Source organism: Mchenga conophoros, linkage group LG2, assembly GCF_057382185.1.
Source record: "Mchenga conophoros isolate Kocher_MC1m ecotype Shallow Benthic linkage group LG2, M_conophoros_male_GT1.1, whole genome shotgun sequence".
Lineage (NCBI taxonomy): Eukaryota > Metazoa > Chordata > Actinopteri > Cichliformes > Cichlidae > Mchenga > Mchenga conophoros.
This window is the reverse complement of record NC_140527.1, coordinates 5,783,097-5,798,434: the sequence shown is the minus strand read 5'-3', so window position 1 is coordinate 5,798,434 and position 15,338 is coordinate 5,783,097. Positions and strand designations below refer to the sequence as shown.

Sequence of the window (15,338 nt, the reverse complement as noted above, 5' to 3'; positions counted from 1 at the left end):
TTACCTTTAATTAAGACAAATCCAAAAATGCAAAACCATCAACAGTTAAAACAGATTTTATTTAGCAAATAAATGATCATAAAATTTGCATGTATAGTATTAATTCTAAAGATATCCATACAGTTATAAATTATTTAAAAGCAATCAACAGATTTTAGGACTGGTGTGTTTGTCTCGGAGTTTGCTACCATGAAGTGGAACTTGTCTAAGCCGGGGACTTTGTTACAAGCTGCACCTGCAGAGATGAAGAGGAAATTGAAGTACTGCAGGAACACAAACCTTTATAACCCTCTCTCATTAAGACCCCATTTAGTTGTGACATGAAATTCGACTTTTAAATGCATATGCTGTTTGACAATGAGAATTCTTATAACCTGTTAACATCTGTTTATCCAGGTGTCTCATTCAGACCTCATTTTCTCTGGTGCCAAAGTAAGAAGCAGGTGGTAACGAAAACATTGTGGATGTAGGGTAAATGGATACATTACTTAAAGATGAAAAGGTTGTCTTATTTGAACAAGAAGAGATGAAGGCTGTGCCGCTTTGGCTGACACTCTAATTTCAGACTTTGTGGTGGTTGACCTGAGAACAAAATAACTTCTAGGGTAGAACAAATTTTGTTGGAGCTGATGAGTAAAGGTAAAAGAAACAGAAGTGAAGACAGCTTCATTTAACTTTAATGTTGCTGTGATCTAGTTAAACCCTTGTACAAAAGATTGCTACAGCAATGCCTGAACTTCATTAAGGCTGCTATTTCTCAGTCCCAGAAAGCATTTGCTTGAAAAGTATGTATGCATCAAGTATGCTTTTCAGCATACTTAATGTTACTGTTTGTTAATGATATTATAGCAGTAAAATATTGTTTTAAAGCCACTGGATTATGGTTACATTTTTAATCTTTAAATTTTGAATTGTATCTGTTCAGTTCAGGTCTAATTTACAAAGGACTGCCTTGTTATCATCTCCCTCTCAAACATGTTTATGATAAAGTTTTAAGTGAGTATTACTTTAAAGAAATATGTATACATTTGTCAGTTTTTGTGCCAGTACTCTGGGCAAGGAACTGTACGATTTGTAAACTCCAACACTCACCATAATGCCCTGTTGTGTTAGCACATATGATAGCTCCAAAGAACTCAGAGTAATGCCTCTTGATTCTGGAAATGGCCGACTTGCAGGCTGCTGAGGGATCCACCCCGGCCCTCATCAACTCCACGGCCAAGTAGCTGTTGGCAGGATTACACGGAGCACACATGAGGCAAACTAACAAGTGCTGTCAGGGCCTCCAACCAGGATCATGACAGTGATGCGCTTGAAGTCATAACATGGGATAAAATAACGCAACAACCTGAATAATTACTTAATGGGGAAAAAGAAGGATTCCTGCCTCACTCTATGGTATACAAGAACATAATGCACAAAGTGTACAAAAATTAACATGAGGAGCATTTGTATTAATGTACCATTACTTTTAAATTATTTGCTCCATCCAGACACTGCTGGTGTCATTAACTCCATTAGCCTTAGGTCAATTGTACAAAACAATGAGTGACACACTGCAAATTTTCTATAATTGACCTCGGTGAAAGTATGGGGGGGTTTTAAATGGAAAATTTCCAAGAGCCTTGTTCCTCAGTGAATTATTCTGACAGGACAAGTACAATCCTGCATGCTGTTTTCCAGACTGCATTGCAAGAAAATTAGTTTGTGTTAATATATATATATATGAGTGCATCCAACATAGGAAATCATCTCATAGTCACTTAAACATTTAGAATTCATGGATAAGCAGTTTAAGAATGATTCCAACACAGAATGCAACCGTTTCTAAAATGGCCTGGTGCTGCTGCAATTTGACAGCATAGTCCTTGGGCAGAGTTGTAATCAGACATACCAGGTATAGAAACCTGGGCTTTGAAAAGGGCTTTCTTTCACTAGTAACACGGTTCTCTAACCACCCAGCAGTTCCTGGAAGTGAATAATAATCTGATTGAAAATGGGGACCCTTCAGGTTGTGTTGTGCATGCGTGTAGCTGAATGTTAAGCTGGATTCAGCTCAGTATGTGTGCACGCTAAACTATCCTAGATAAATAAAGCTTAAAAAAATAACCCTTCTGAGACAAATATATTCTCACAGCCTGGAAACAAACAGTCGCTTTAGTGAAATCTCACTTCAGCTGTGGAATGTACAAATGACAGTTTTGGGGCAACATAGTCACACCTCCACTCTTTATAATACTATTTTTGCACTTGCAGCTTGGGGCTCAAGCCCAAAGTTGGCTGTTTAAAATCAACACACGTCCCATATGTCGATATTCTCTTTGAAAAAATAAATAAATAAATCTGTCAAGGAAAAAGCCACCCAACAGTCCTTTTATTTAAACGGTAGCTGGGAAAAAAGTCACAAAGAAGTTTCAAACCACACGAGATGTCCTAAAGAATTATAAGTACAACAACAGAGTAACTTCACATTGTTTTCTGGAATAAATATAACACCTATTTTGATTTACTGAAATAATCTATAGAGTAAAAGTAAATCTCTTCCCACCCCCTTAGTTACACTTAAGAATAAACCCCTCTAACATGAGTTATGTTGCTAAGTAGATTATTTTTTTCCTGACACAAAAGACAAAAAGCGTATTTATTATTTATTTAATAATAAAATGGTTGAGGTACCTTGGTAGAAAGCGCATCATGACATCTCCATCTCCAGTGGCAGCAGCACCACCAGCTAAGCTGTCTACGTAGGCACCTGCACCCACTATAGGAGAGTCCCCGACACGACTGCAGGACAGGAAACATGAGCATGTAAACACAGTAGAGTGCCTCATAAAAAGTACACAAAAAAATATGCATCTGGAGCTAACCCTGAGCTACAACCCTGTATGTAATCTTATATATGGATAAAAAAAAAAAACATTATAATGTACATACCCTGGAACCTTGTGAGTTAATCCATTGGTTGATGTACCAGCAGCCGCATGGCCATCACGATCAAGAGCGATCATCCCTGGTGCAAAAAAATAATTGATTCTGAAACACCAGCCACCTCTTCATAGGTTTAAAAAAAAAAAAAAAAAAAGGGGGGGGGGGGGGGGGGGGCTAGACAAAGTAATTACAAGCTCCCGTGTGAGCTAGTGTCGACACTGATTAAATTTTTCGAACACACCATGAAATATCCCAGTAGTTCCAAGCACACTGATCAGTAATATATAACTCTAGCTCCAACCCATTAAACTGGGAATTCATGTAGAAGCAATAAGGAATATTTATTTTTGAGTAGTATTTTTGGACAGAAATACAAATTCAAACTCTAGAAACTCTACAGAAAGCCTTCTTTATGTGGCCCATTATACAACTAAACATATTTTCATACCTGTCTGGTTTCAATGAGGTAGTTAAATACTAAATTATAACATGCCTAAGGAAAGCCGACTCTGTGTCAGCTGGTAAAAACCTACCTATGGTGTCATGGGCATGGATATTAGCATGCCGTGCCCTCTTGCTCTGTTTCCACGTTGCCTTCGGCCTGTATGGTCCACAGGATTTGGAAGGCTCTGGACTGACATTCTTTCAACAGAAGACAAAACTGCATCACTGTTTGCATAATGCTATTATCCCGAGACTCAATTACTGTAATGGCACACAAGCTAGACATGCTGATCTGCGAGCACTCTGATTTGCCATGATTTAATTACATAAAACCATCAGCGCTATTGTCACCAAGTGGTTTGGTATTTAATAACATACAGTAGGGAGTCTTCCCTGTCTTTCAGTAGTCAAACATGTCATGGTGAGACACAGACAACCTTTTGGACCACCTCAATCTTCTGGATAGTGTGTCAGCACAGAGAACAAGATGTGGATATCTGTCAGAGCATGGGGGTAGTTTAAGAAAGGGCTCCCTGCCTCTAACTCAAGGAGTCTTGTCTGCTGATATGAGTGAGTCAACTGACTGCATAGAGTGGTGTGAAAAGTTCAGTGTGCTCCTTTGAAGTTACAGGTAAGTGGAATCCCTTTGAGTTGGGTGAACAGCTGTAAAACCTGTGACTTTTGAAAACCCCTAACAACATTTGTGCTTTGGGTGCAGGTTAAATTTAACACGTGGACTAAAAAGGTCTTTTAATACAGAATGTTTAACAGAAGCAACTTTACTTCTTTACACTTTGTTCATCATGCCAAAGCTCGAATGTGTTCTCAAATTGCCTGTGCATTAGTAACAAAGCAAAGTGCTATATTCTATTCCAATAAGGTGAATTTAAAACCCTTTAAAACATCCAAGGACCCTTTAGGGTAAGAGCAAGTGATCAGTGTTATCTATTCCTCCACTACTGTGAAGATGAACTTTGAACAGGCACTTCTTGTACTGGGCTGTATAGCTAGTTTAAATTTAATCAGTTGAGCACTGGATACTCTGTAGACAGATAACAGCTGATTTAGTTTGGAAATTTGGGGAAGTTATTGGCGAAATTAACAGGAGCATTCTATAGAAAAGCAACACTGCTGTAGGGCATCACCTCTACCACAAAAGCTGGCTCTTTTATGAACTACTTTAGTATGCTTGTCAATTGTCCTGTTTAATATCAATCTTTTAGAAGCAGCACGCCTGTAGCCAACACAAGTGAGAAAAACACACAGCCTAAAACACACACACACACACACACACACACACGCACCTTTCGATAATTAGGTTGGCAGCTGCCCTTCAGCCACTCTGAGAAAATATTCACAGATTTGTTGGTAGTCAAGTCTTCTGCAATGAAGCCCATGTTTTCAGCAAACACTGAAGCTATAAAAAGAGAAGTAATACTTTCAGGTCAAGTTAGACATTCTGGACCACTCTGACCTTGGGTTATAACAAAAAACAAAGGGTCACAAACAAAGGAGGGACTTGAGGCAATTCCATCTCATTTAAACTTGTCGCCTTGGTTTTTGAAGGTGGACAAGAGGCCAATGTTCTGAATGCAAGTGACCTTACTACTTCCTGAAGAATAAAGGTTCAATAAGGATTCGCTGGATTGTTAGGATTTCTCGACATATGAGCTATGTTATTTGATTTAAAAATACTTTACATTGGGGAAGAAAAAAGATTCAACACTGGCCTCCAGATTCCTTTAAATGACTTGCATACCAGTGTGCAGTTCTCACAATGTGCTAATTTAGTGGAAAAGGAAAAATAAAAACTCTTGTGGTTTGGAATTCTCTTTATGCTCAAGACTTTTTACTGCAGGTCACGAGGTCTACAGATTAAAGATTAAACCGTGTCTGAAATTCTTTGGCTCTAATAAAACTGTATGATATTGAACAAATAACAAGAATGTGAAAACAATTCCTGCCGACGTAAACCATAATAATACCTGATTCTCCCACTAGCAATGTGTGTTCAGTGTGCTCCATCACAGCTCTTGCAACTCCAATGGCATTCTTGATTCTTCTCAGGTCTGCAACTGCTCCCACCTCCATTGTATCACTGCTCACAGAGAATCCGCAGAAAATAAACATCATTTCTGGTTTACTGGGCACAAACAGTATCTGCAAGTCATATATATCAGTCATAAACTAGTGTTAGGAATGAGTGCACGCTCCAACAATAGGTGCATGCATCACACACTGCCCTCACACTGCTAACCCCCTGTACCCCTCATAAATAGTTGCCCAGAGATGAACACAATGTTTTTCAGCAGTAAGGGAGTGTATGCACTGACACACCTGGCTTACTCAGCGGTGACTGTAACACACCATTCTTCAGCTAAATCCAAATAGAGAAATGCCTGGAATTTTCTCTGAGAGTGTGAGTGAATGGAAGCTAATTTTTAAGGGCTGCCCTTTGCGGTGGTAGTGTAATAGGCTACATTATACTGAAATGTGTTTCTAATATTTATCAAAAGAAACTAAAGCCTCTAGAATTTCCACAGAGCTAACTCCTCCCTGACACAGTATCAGAAATTCAACAATTTTGCAGAGCTGATATTTATTGCCAGACTGGTCTGCTGGATTACATTAAATTTTATGGTTTAGATTCCAGCACTCAGAGGCTACAATACATCTGCTGGTGATACCTACTGGATTTCTTATGCAGCTATATTGGATTGTGTGGAGGAGACTATCCTATCCTCGCAATGTATTCATGACTTTGTAGCCAAAAAATGTCAATTTCCCTGCAAAATAAAAGAAGCACTGTTCCACAGAGAAATAACAAACAGCTTGCCGCTTGGTTTTGTTGCAAGATTACATTTACTTCCCATAAAAACTTCTGAGTGGGTAAATGTAATATTTTAGGACATAATAATTGTTAAATGTTCAGATCCTACTGAGACTGTTTTATTGAAGAACAAGTTACAGGAAAGAACCAGTTAAGGCTCGTAAAAGCCTTAACTAAACTGTAGGAGCTTAATTAGCATGGTCAAGATCTAAGAAACTCTCTTTTAAATATATGTAATTTCCAGTTTTAAAAAATGCAATCAATCCTATACTCATTTAGGCTCAGGCATTCATTACATACTATTAAATCATAAGATTTGGGGGGAAAGCTAGACAAATAGGAGCTAGAGAAAAACGTAACAGTTTTTAACTGCATTATCAATCTTTATTGCTTAACTGTGCTGTTATAGAAGTGGCTTTTTTTTTTTCTTTTTTTACCCCATGTTAGATTTTTACTAATAATAAAAGCACAGGACATGTCCACGGTTTACCCATTCATGATCAATGCATCCAGCGTGGTCTCCCCAGACTCATCTGGGCTCCCGCCATAGCCTACACTGCCATCACACTGCTCCATTTCACAGCGGGCACAGCCTCTCTCCACTGCATCCAACACTGAGCCACCAGACTGCAGGGCACTCCATGCTGCAGACACAATGAATCAATCAGCATGCAATATACTGTACAATGAAACAAATGCTGTCCCCATGACAGGAAGCCTCTGCCAGTCACATTTTGCAAGGGTAGGATGGAATCCCTCTGTCTAGCAAATCTGTTTGACAGAATTTTGACAAAGACACTGCTGACAAAGCCTTGAGAGATATCTTGTACATTTGGTAGTCAACCAGTGTAGCATTTGGCTGCAAAATTTTACAGAAACACTTGTCAAACAAGTGTTTTGTTTGGTTATCTTTTGTTGTAGGGTATAGAACTGAATTGATGGCATCTGCTTGTCAAATTTAAAAATCTATGAGCTAAAGTTTGTCTTAGATGACCAGTACAAAACAGAGGTATTAAACAGAAAACACACTAGCATTTGGTCACTGATCCCCCAAGTGCCCATGGGGGATCAAAATACCAACTGGTAGCCTGCCACCAGCTTGCTTCTAAATTCATTGTGTTCAGCACCACACATATTCTCCCTCTTATCATTTATGACTTATCTCTCTTGAAATTCTATTCTCAAGTTAGTGCTCTTGTCTTGAGATATAATTCTTTTTTTCTTCATATCAAACTCTGCATTACATCCTTTTCTTTTAGAAAATGCTGCTGAATGGAAGAGATTAGCCTGCTATTGTCATCTGCTTCTGTAAGCCCCCAAAGGAAAGGAGGCCTGCATGGGCGGATCAATAGCCGTGGCTCACAGACTACACCTTTAAATATCTCGCCGCAAAACAGATAGCTGGGTACATTTTTCATTTTCATATCCTCCTTGGGGAAAAGAGGTGATATGCATCTGATAAATGAAAGGGCATCCATCTATCAAATAGTGAGATTTTTAGTTAACTTTAATCATCTACAGGTCTGAGCTGTTGCTCAAAATATGTTGAATACCATTTCTATCATTTTTCATTTTGAGCTGTGCACCTGGTGAAAATCCACTTGACGGATACGTCCCAAGCAATGCTGAAATATTTTCAGTTTCAATTTGAACATGTCCAATGTATCATCCAGAAGGAAATCAAATTGAGTATGGGCAGACGTGGCAATGGCAGCTAAGAAGCCTAGCAGGTTCTGTCCATTTCGCAGTCCCATCTAAGCCGCTAATGGCCTTACATACTGTATGGATAAGCTCCATGTGAGTCACATGAATACAGCAAACAAACAAAAAAAACAGTTCTCCTCTTGGAGAATTTTGTATGCATTTTCTTGCATTATAATGCAACAAAATCATAATGAACACAATGATTCTTGCAAGTGATGACTAATATGTACCCATAGAAAAGCCTACAGTCCTACAGAGCAACAGCAACCAGCAAACCTTTGCATTTGAGAACCAATGGCTGTGATTGTCACCAAGTACCACGATGCCTGCTAATTAATACAACATGACTCTACTGACTTTAACAATAAATTCTGCAGCTAAATAGAATTATAGACAGTTATTTTTATTTATAATTTATGTGTCATTTCTGAAAACCAAACTAATACTCTGAGAAAACTGTCATATTAGACTCAACAGGAGTGCAGCTGCTAAATCCAATTTGTCCTTCTATTCTGAAGATCATGAATTACCTTATGTTTTGTTTGTTTATTTTTATTTTTTTGTCTGCAAACCTACATAGCTGTAACTTTAGTGAAATATTGCACTAAAACCCACAAACTCTCTCTCCCTCTTTCTGTCTGTTTGCTCACAAACTTCTCCTTTAAGTGATCAGGAGTTGAGCAACCAAAACTGGTGCACAAGTACATCTTGTATCCCTGAAGGTTCCAATCGATAATAGATATTATGCATCATGTCGCTTTGCAACCGTACTAATAGGCTATTTTATATTATTTAAATTTCAGGACAAGATCTGATTTACTAAATATTGAATATTTCCAAAGAGTGATGTTTACACTATCAATATAGCATTACATCATTTGACACATTAACTTATGAAGTTAAGTTTACTGTATTAAGGAACTTGCAAGTATGCCATTATGAACTGAATGGGGTTGGCAGCTGGCTAATGAGTGTAGTAGTAGGCTTATTTTTATCTAATTTTTTTTTTTTAAATAATTAGACAGTTGACGTGGCCCCTTAATCATACATATGAACACATTTCGCCGTAGATGAATATTTAATAGCTCATATTTATCATCTGTTATTCATATAAACACCATCTACCCACCTTACCTTTTCTTACTTTTCTCAACATGATTAAGTATATCAGTTTGCCAACAGTATAACAGACCAAACAATACAACAGCATGGATATACACTAGTATGTAAATTATACGTTAGGACACTTACAAGTTGGATCTCAATTTGAAAGCGGAAGTATAATACAGAGCGCAACAGTGGTATAAATTCAGTGGGCTGCAAAACCCCTCGTGACAAATCGCCCACTGATTGTTAAAGCTCAGCCAGAAAACAATCGATCAGTATATATAGATTTATTTTTTTTATTTTGGTGTGTGTGGATTCTGTTTAACTGCAATTTTAGACCACAGTGTCACGTGACTGGGCTCCAGCCTGAATGAATCTTTCTTTTTTTTGTCTAACACAATTCATAGTCGTGTAAAAGATTGGCCTACCTGCAGCCGCTGCATTCTTGAATGGCCAAGTATTGATCACAAGAGGTAGCGATGCATGTCCAAGCGTTAAAAGCGACGTTAAAGTGCAAATCAGTAGAAATGTAAACATTTTGTCCTGTCGATGCATGGATATTACTACAACACTTTTATCACTTCATTGCTATATTCGCGCGGTTACCATTTACAACCCCATAAGACGTTAGAAAAACAAACACACAAGAGCTGCTTGAAAAACACAACTCGTGTGTTTAATTAATCTCGCATTTAAACTTCCTTGTTGGGTCACATGCTGAGTGGGTGGGTTTTTTCCATTAAAGGAACAGTCATGAAAAGCTCACGTGAACTGTGTTATCTTATGAATAATTTTATTTTTTGGCTTTTTTTATTTAAATACTTCGAAGGGGGACAAATATTAACTATAGAAGTAATATTGGCTTCAAACATGAAAGAGAACTTGTAAACCTCTTTTGCGACAGCTTTCACTTGTTAGAAAAACCAGCATATAGGAAATAGTTTGGAAAGTACTGTTGTAAATTTACAGTTTTCTAATATTTAACAAGCTAATGTGCTGCTTACTAGCACAATATTGATTCAGACTGATTAACTTTGTATGCGAGGAAAGCTAACGCCTGCTATCGTGCTAATTTGCTAGACTAATAACATCCAGTTGTATTCTTGCAGCCACCTGACCTTTTTATTGGCTCCATTACTTGCACCAGTGCGTTCAGACTTGACCGCTTGAAGAGTGTGTCTAAGTATTTGCTGCTTGTGCTTTCAGCCATTGTTGTTGTTTGTGTTAGAAGGTTTAATCTCAGGACAGTCTGTTTGTGCTTGGCAAATTTCAGCAAGTTGACAAAGCTGCCCCATAGAGCTCCCCTTGTTGCTGGCTATTTTCTCAGGCTATTTTCAGCTTTGCCTGCTGTGTTGCTGCAGTTATCTTGACACATATTCAGTTTGTTAGACGTAGGGTATACAATATACATTTGTTGCAGGACTTCTATGGTTGTCTCTCAATTTGCTCATTGTTGGTGTTAGATAGCCTTCTGTTATCTTTATCAAGCTGCTGCATCTGCCCATGTACAGTTTTTTCCACACATGCAGAAAAGGTGTCTCTTGGGGTTCAATTTGATGCTTGTTGCCATCATACTATTGATCTCTGTATTATACCCTAAAAAACTAACAAGATTGTGTGGCTGAAGATATGCACTCTGGTGACACTTTCATTGCAGGCTCTGCTCTCATTACACCTCTCCTGTCAGGAGAGGAAATAACTGAAGTTATACAAAATAAGAAGCTGTACACACTAAGTATTACAAGATAAAATGCCAACGACATCAAGTCAGCTCAACTACAAGACTAATAAAAGTGTCCAGAAAGTGTCCAGACCTTTTTTTTTTTTTTACAGTCCTGCTATTGTTGTAGACCTGTAATTACAAATAGATAAAAACGAGAGAAGTGAGAACCTCCAGGAACATCAGCCATATCAACAGCACACTATCAAGAACTTTTTTTCATGGGGCTGAAGCTTATCTCAGCTGTCATCTGTCCTAGGGTGAGAGGCGGGGTACATCCTGAAAGGGTTGCAAATTGCAGAGCTGACACAGAGAGACAGACAAGCATTCATGCTCACATTTTGACCTACTGCCAATTTTGAATCACTAATTAACCTAAAATGCTTGTCTTTGCACTGTTGGAGGAAGTGGGAGTACCTGGAGAGAACACACATAAACTGGGGAGAAAGCTGAGAGCTGGCTGGTGAATTCGAATCTAGGACGTTCTTGCTTTGAGGCATATCATTATGGTGTTACAAAGTTAATCATATATGTACTTGACTCACCCTGTGGGCAGTCTTTGTTTGTCCTTCAAGCTCAGGAACTTGAGGGTCCTATGCAGCAACGTATCTGTTTCTAGAACTGCCCTCATCTGGACAGAGATCAAAGATGTCATTTCTGAAATCTGCTGGAGCCATTGGTCCAGTTTGGGGGTCACATACCCAAGTGTTACAGTTACTACAGGGACCACTGTTGCCTTTACCTTCCACATCTTCTGTTGCTCTTCTCTCAGTCCTTGGTATTTCTCAAGCTTTCATCCTGATGTTGTTGTTATCACTTGATGTACCTACATCTACCACTATGACCTTTTTTCTCTGCTTGTCCACCATTAACGGGGCGATCGTGGCTCAAGAATTGGCAGTCCATCTTGTAATCGGAAGGTTGCCGGTTCGAGCCCCGGCTCGGACAGTCTCGGTCGTTGTGTCCTTGGGCAAGACACTTCACCTGCTGCCTACTGGTGTTGGCCAGAGGGGCCAATGGGGTGATATGGCAGTCTGCCCAAGGGCAGCTGTGGCTACAACTGTAGCTTGCCTCCACCAGTGTGTGAATGTGAGAGTGAATAAATAGTGGAATTGTAAAGTGCTTTGAGAGTCTCAAAAAGCGCTATATAAATGCAATCCATTAGTATTATCATTATTATTAGTAGTAGTATATAGTTGGTTAGCGATCACAAATTTATCCACCTTTATCTGGAAGTGCCGCAGGATTTTAGCTTCATCATTCATGATTGTATCCCATTTTGACCTTGGGTCTCCAGGCCATACTTGGCAGAGATGCTCCTGTTTACTATGCCAGACATTATGGCATCCCATGTATGGCTTGCCTGGTACCATCAGGTACCTCAGGCACATCTCTAAACAGCCTGCATATGGGGTCTTGAATGGTGTGATGGACCTCAACCTATGTTGATCTTGTACTTGTTCCTGTGCTGCCTTGATTAGTGCCTCTGTGCTTTATTTCAGCCTAGTTATATATTCTCTAGTGCAGACACATAAAAAAGAGGTGATTTCCTTTATTAGTTATAAGAACTTTGAAAAGTTCCTGCTGTCTGAATATAAAGTGACTACACGGGAACTACTCTATGGGTATATTGGATTCGGGAACTCGGAGCTTGCCAAACAACATTTTAAGGAGCATGTACAAAAATGAGGATGACAAAAGATAATATGGTTAAAAAGTCCAGCAACATCCTCCAGCAATAGGCACTGCTCATCAGCTGAATAATAATACTATCGTGAAACATGGTGGTGACAGCCTAATTCAATGGAGCTGATTCAGTGGAGACAGGGAGACTCATCAGAACAGATGGAGGGATTCAGAAAAAGACCTTTAGTGGCCGAGTACTCCCAGACTCATATCATATAGAATATTCTGTCGGGAGTCCCAGGGATGCCAGTTCATGGATGTATCCTGTCCACTCTGACAGAGCTTGAAAGGATCAGCCTGAAAGAATAGATAAACTTCCCAAATCCAGGTGTGGAAAGACTTTCCAAAGGATACTCAAACCTTATCCTTCCAAAAGGGGTGCTGACAAAGTACTGAACTTTGAAACGAAAAAATAAATAGATTAAAAAAGAATAATAATTTTCAAAATAATTTAAAATACACACAAAAAACTGCAATGGGTTACTGCAATGGTTTATATCCATTTGTCACTTTAAAGTGAAGAGTCACTGAATTTTAAAGCAAAGGTTTTCTTTTTTTTTTTTCTTTTTTTTTTTTTTGTGTCCCGTTTGGATCTTTAGCCATCAGAATTGTTGTCTTAAGGCCAAGAAAGATGCCAAGCGGATTTATTTTACCAAGTGGATCATCATGGCCTTGCCATATTGGTCCATTTGATTGACCTTTATTATAATTATGAATTTATTTTATTTTCAGTTGCTACAAACGGGACAGACATGACTGGGGGATAGGACAGGGAGAAAGAATGAAAGAAAAAGAGGGAGAGAAAGAAAACCAAAGGGGAGAAGAGACGGTGAGAAGGGGGGAAGAAAGAAAAACAAACAAACAAAAAAAACAAAACACCTGGGTCACCTGTATGGAGAAAAAAATACAGAAGAGAAAGCAAACAACAAAGTGCAACATAATAAAAAAAACGGCACCATCACAATAAACTAGCTAGCAGTAAATATCAGTAGATACTAAGTAATAAACAATATTGTGCAGCACGCAAGATAGACAGTGCACAATGTGCTTTGAGGCAGCAGCCAAGAAAGCTGTAGTCCGCGTCTGTGAATACCCATGTGTACACCTGTGTGCATACCTGTGTGGATCAACATGCTTGCATTCCAAAGGTTTCTCCATGTAACGATCTGCTAGGGAGTGTGGGGAGCCACAGCCCCGTCCTCCAGGGTATGAAGCAGGTATGGAGGAGATCAAAACTCCAGACATCCAGAGGCCCCCAGAACACAAGAGACCAAGGAAGACCAACAGAGGGGCAGCCGCGCCACTGTCCCAGTAAGAGTTGAGGAGAGTCCCAGATGAGGGCTCACTCAGCAGCCGCGGAGCAGAAGCCAGGGGGAGTTGCAGTGACGCGCCCGTGAGCTCCGCCGGCAGCCAGCTGTGCCTGAGTGACCGAGCCCCAGGCCGAGAGGCCGGGGGCACCCCACCTCCGAAGTGGCCCGAGCGAGCCCCAGGCTCCAGGCCCCGATAAGCGGCCGCCAAGGAGTGAGCCGGTGTGTACCCGGACACCCACCCCCAGACACAAAGAACCACCAACGCACCGACACCTGAGGGAGTCCGCCACTGGCAGGGGAAGTGGTGGTGGGTGGAGATAGGCCTCCAAACCTTGGAGGGCCTGAGATGTCCCCAGAGAGGTGGTGTCTGATACCCAACCTGACATATAGACAAAGACATAGAGGCACACACAGACACAAACATCCATTCCCACCCTCATGCTCTCATATGCACTTAAAAAGCAAAGGTTTTCTGAGTGATCACTTTTATCATATGATAAAGCATTATCATTTTAATGTGACCCCTGTCTAAGTGTCCTAGGGAACTGGGGATACTGAATGATTCAATGACTATGCAAATCATATGAATTACATGTTGTGGACTTTATGGTGAGAGCTTTGGAGTTCTGGACATTTTTAGAATCAGTGCTAGCATTTATAACAGCTCTACTGGTAGCAAAACAAACAACAGAATTAGAATGAAAACAACGAAATTAGAATGAAAACAACGGAATTAGAATGTACAGAACAGAGTTTGAATGAAAGCAACAGAATTCTAAAACAAACAATAGAATTTAAAAAAAAGAGTAGAATTAGAATGAAAACAACAGCATTTGAATGAAAACAACAGAATCTCAATGAAATGAACGAAATTAGAATGAAATGACTAGAATTTGAATGAAAGCAACGGAATTAGAATGAACAGACCAGAATTTGAATGAAAACGATGGAAATAGAACGAAAAGAACAGAATTTGAATGAAAACAACAGAATTTGAACGAAAACAACAGAATTTGAATGAAAACAACGGAATTAGAATGTACAGAACAGAGTTTGAATGAAAGCAACAGAATTCTAAAACAAACAATAGATTTTTTTAAAAAAAGAGTAGAATTAGAATGAAAACAACAGCATTTGAATGAAAACAACAGAATCTCAAAGAAATGAACAGAATTAGAATGAAATGACTAGAATTTGAATGAAACCAACATAATTTGAATGAAAACAACGAAATTAGAATGAAAACAACGGAATTTGAAAACAAACAACGGAATTTAAATGAAAACAACGGAATTAGAATGTACAGAACAGAGTTTGAATGAAAGCAACAGAATTCTAAAACAAACAATAGATTTTTTTTAAAAAAGAGTAGAATTAGAATGAAAACAACAGCATTTGAATGAAAACAACAGAATCTCAAAGAAATGAACAGAATTAGAATGAAATGACTAGAATTTGAATGAAACCAACATAATTTGAATGAAAACAACGAAATTAGAATGAAAACAACGGAATTTGAAAACAAACAACGGAATTTAAATGAAAACAACGGAATTAGAATGTACAGAACAGAGTTTGAATGAAAGCAACAGAATTCTAAAACAAACAA

The 15,338-nt window shown here is 39.0% G+C and overlaps 1 protein-coding gene across 1 annotated transcript; it reads right to left on the bottom strand.

Annotated features, from left to right (window-relative positions):
• Nucleotides 1-40: 40 nt before the first annotated feature.
• Nucleotides 41-9,736, bottom strand: aga (aspartylglucosaminidase). Its single transcript, XM_085284302.1, has 9 exons — nt 9,442-9,736; nt 6,693-6,846; nt 5,358-5,470; nt 4,677-4,789; nt 3,462-3,570; nt 2,935-3,010; nt 2,677-2,784; nt 1,093-1,226; nt 41-235 (listed from the first exon to the last, which is right to left on the bottom strand). The coding sequence occupies exons 1-9, from the start codon at nt 9,566-9,568 to the stop codon at nt 135-137; spliced, it is 1,035 nt and encodes a 344-aa protein (XP_085140428.1). The 5' UTR covers nt 9,569-9,736; the 3' UTR covers nt 41-134.
• Nucleotides 9,737-15,338: the final 5,602 nt, after the last annotated feature.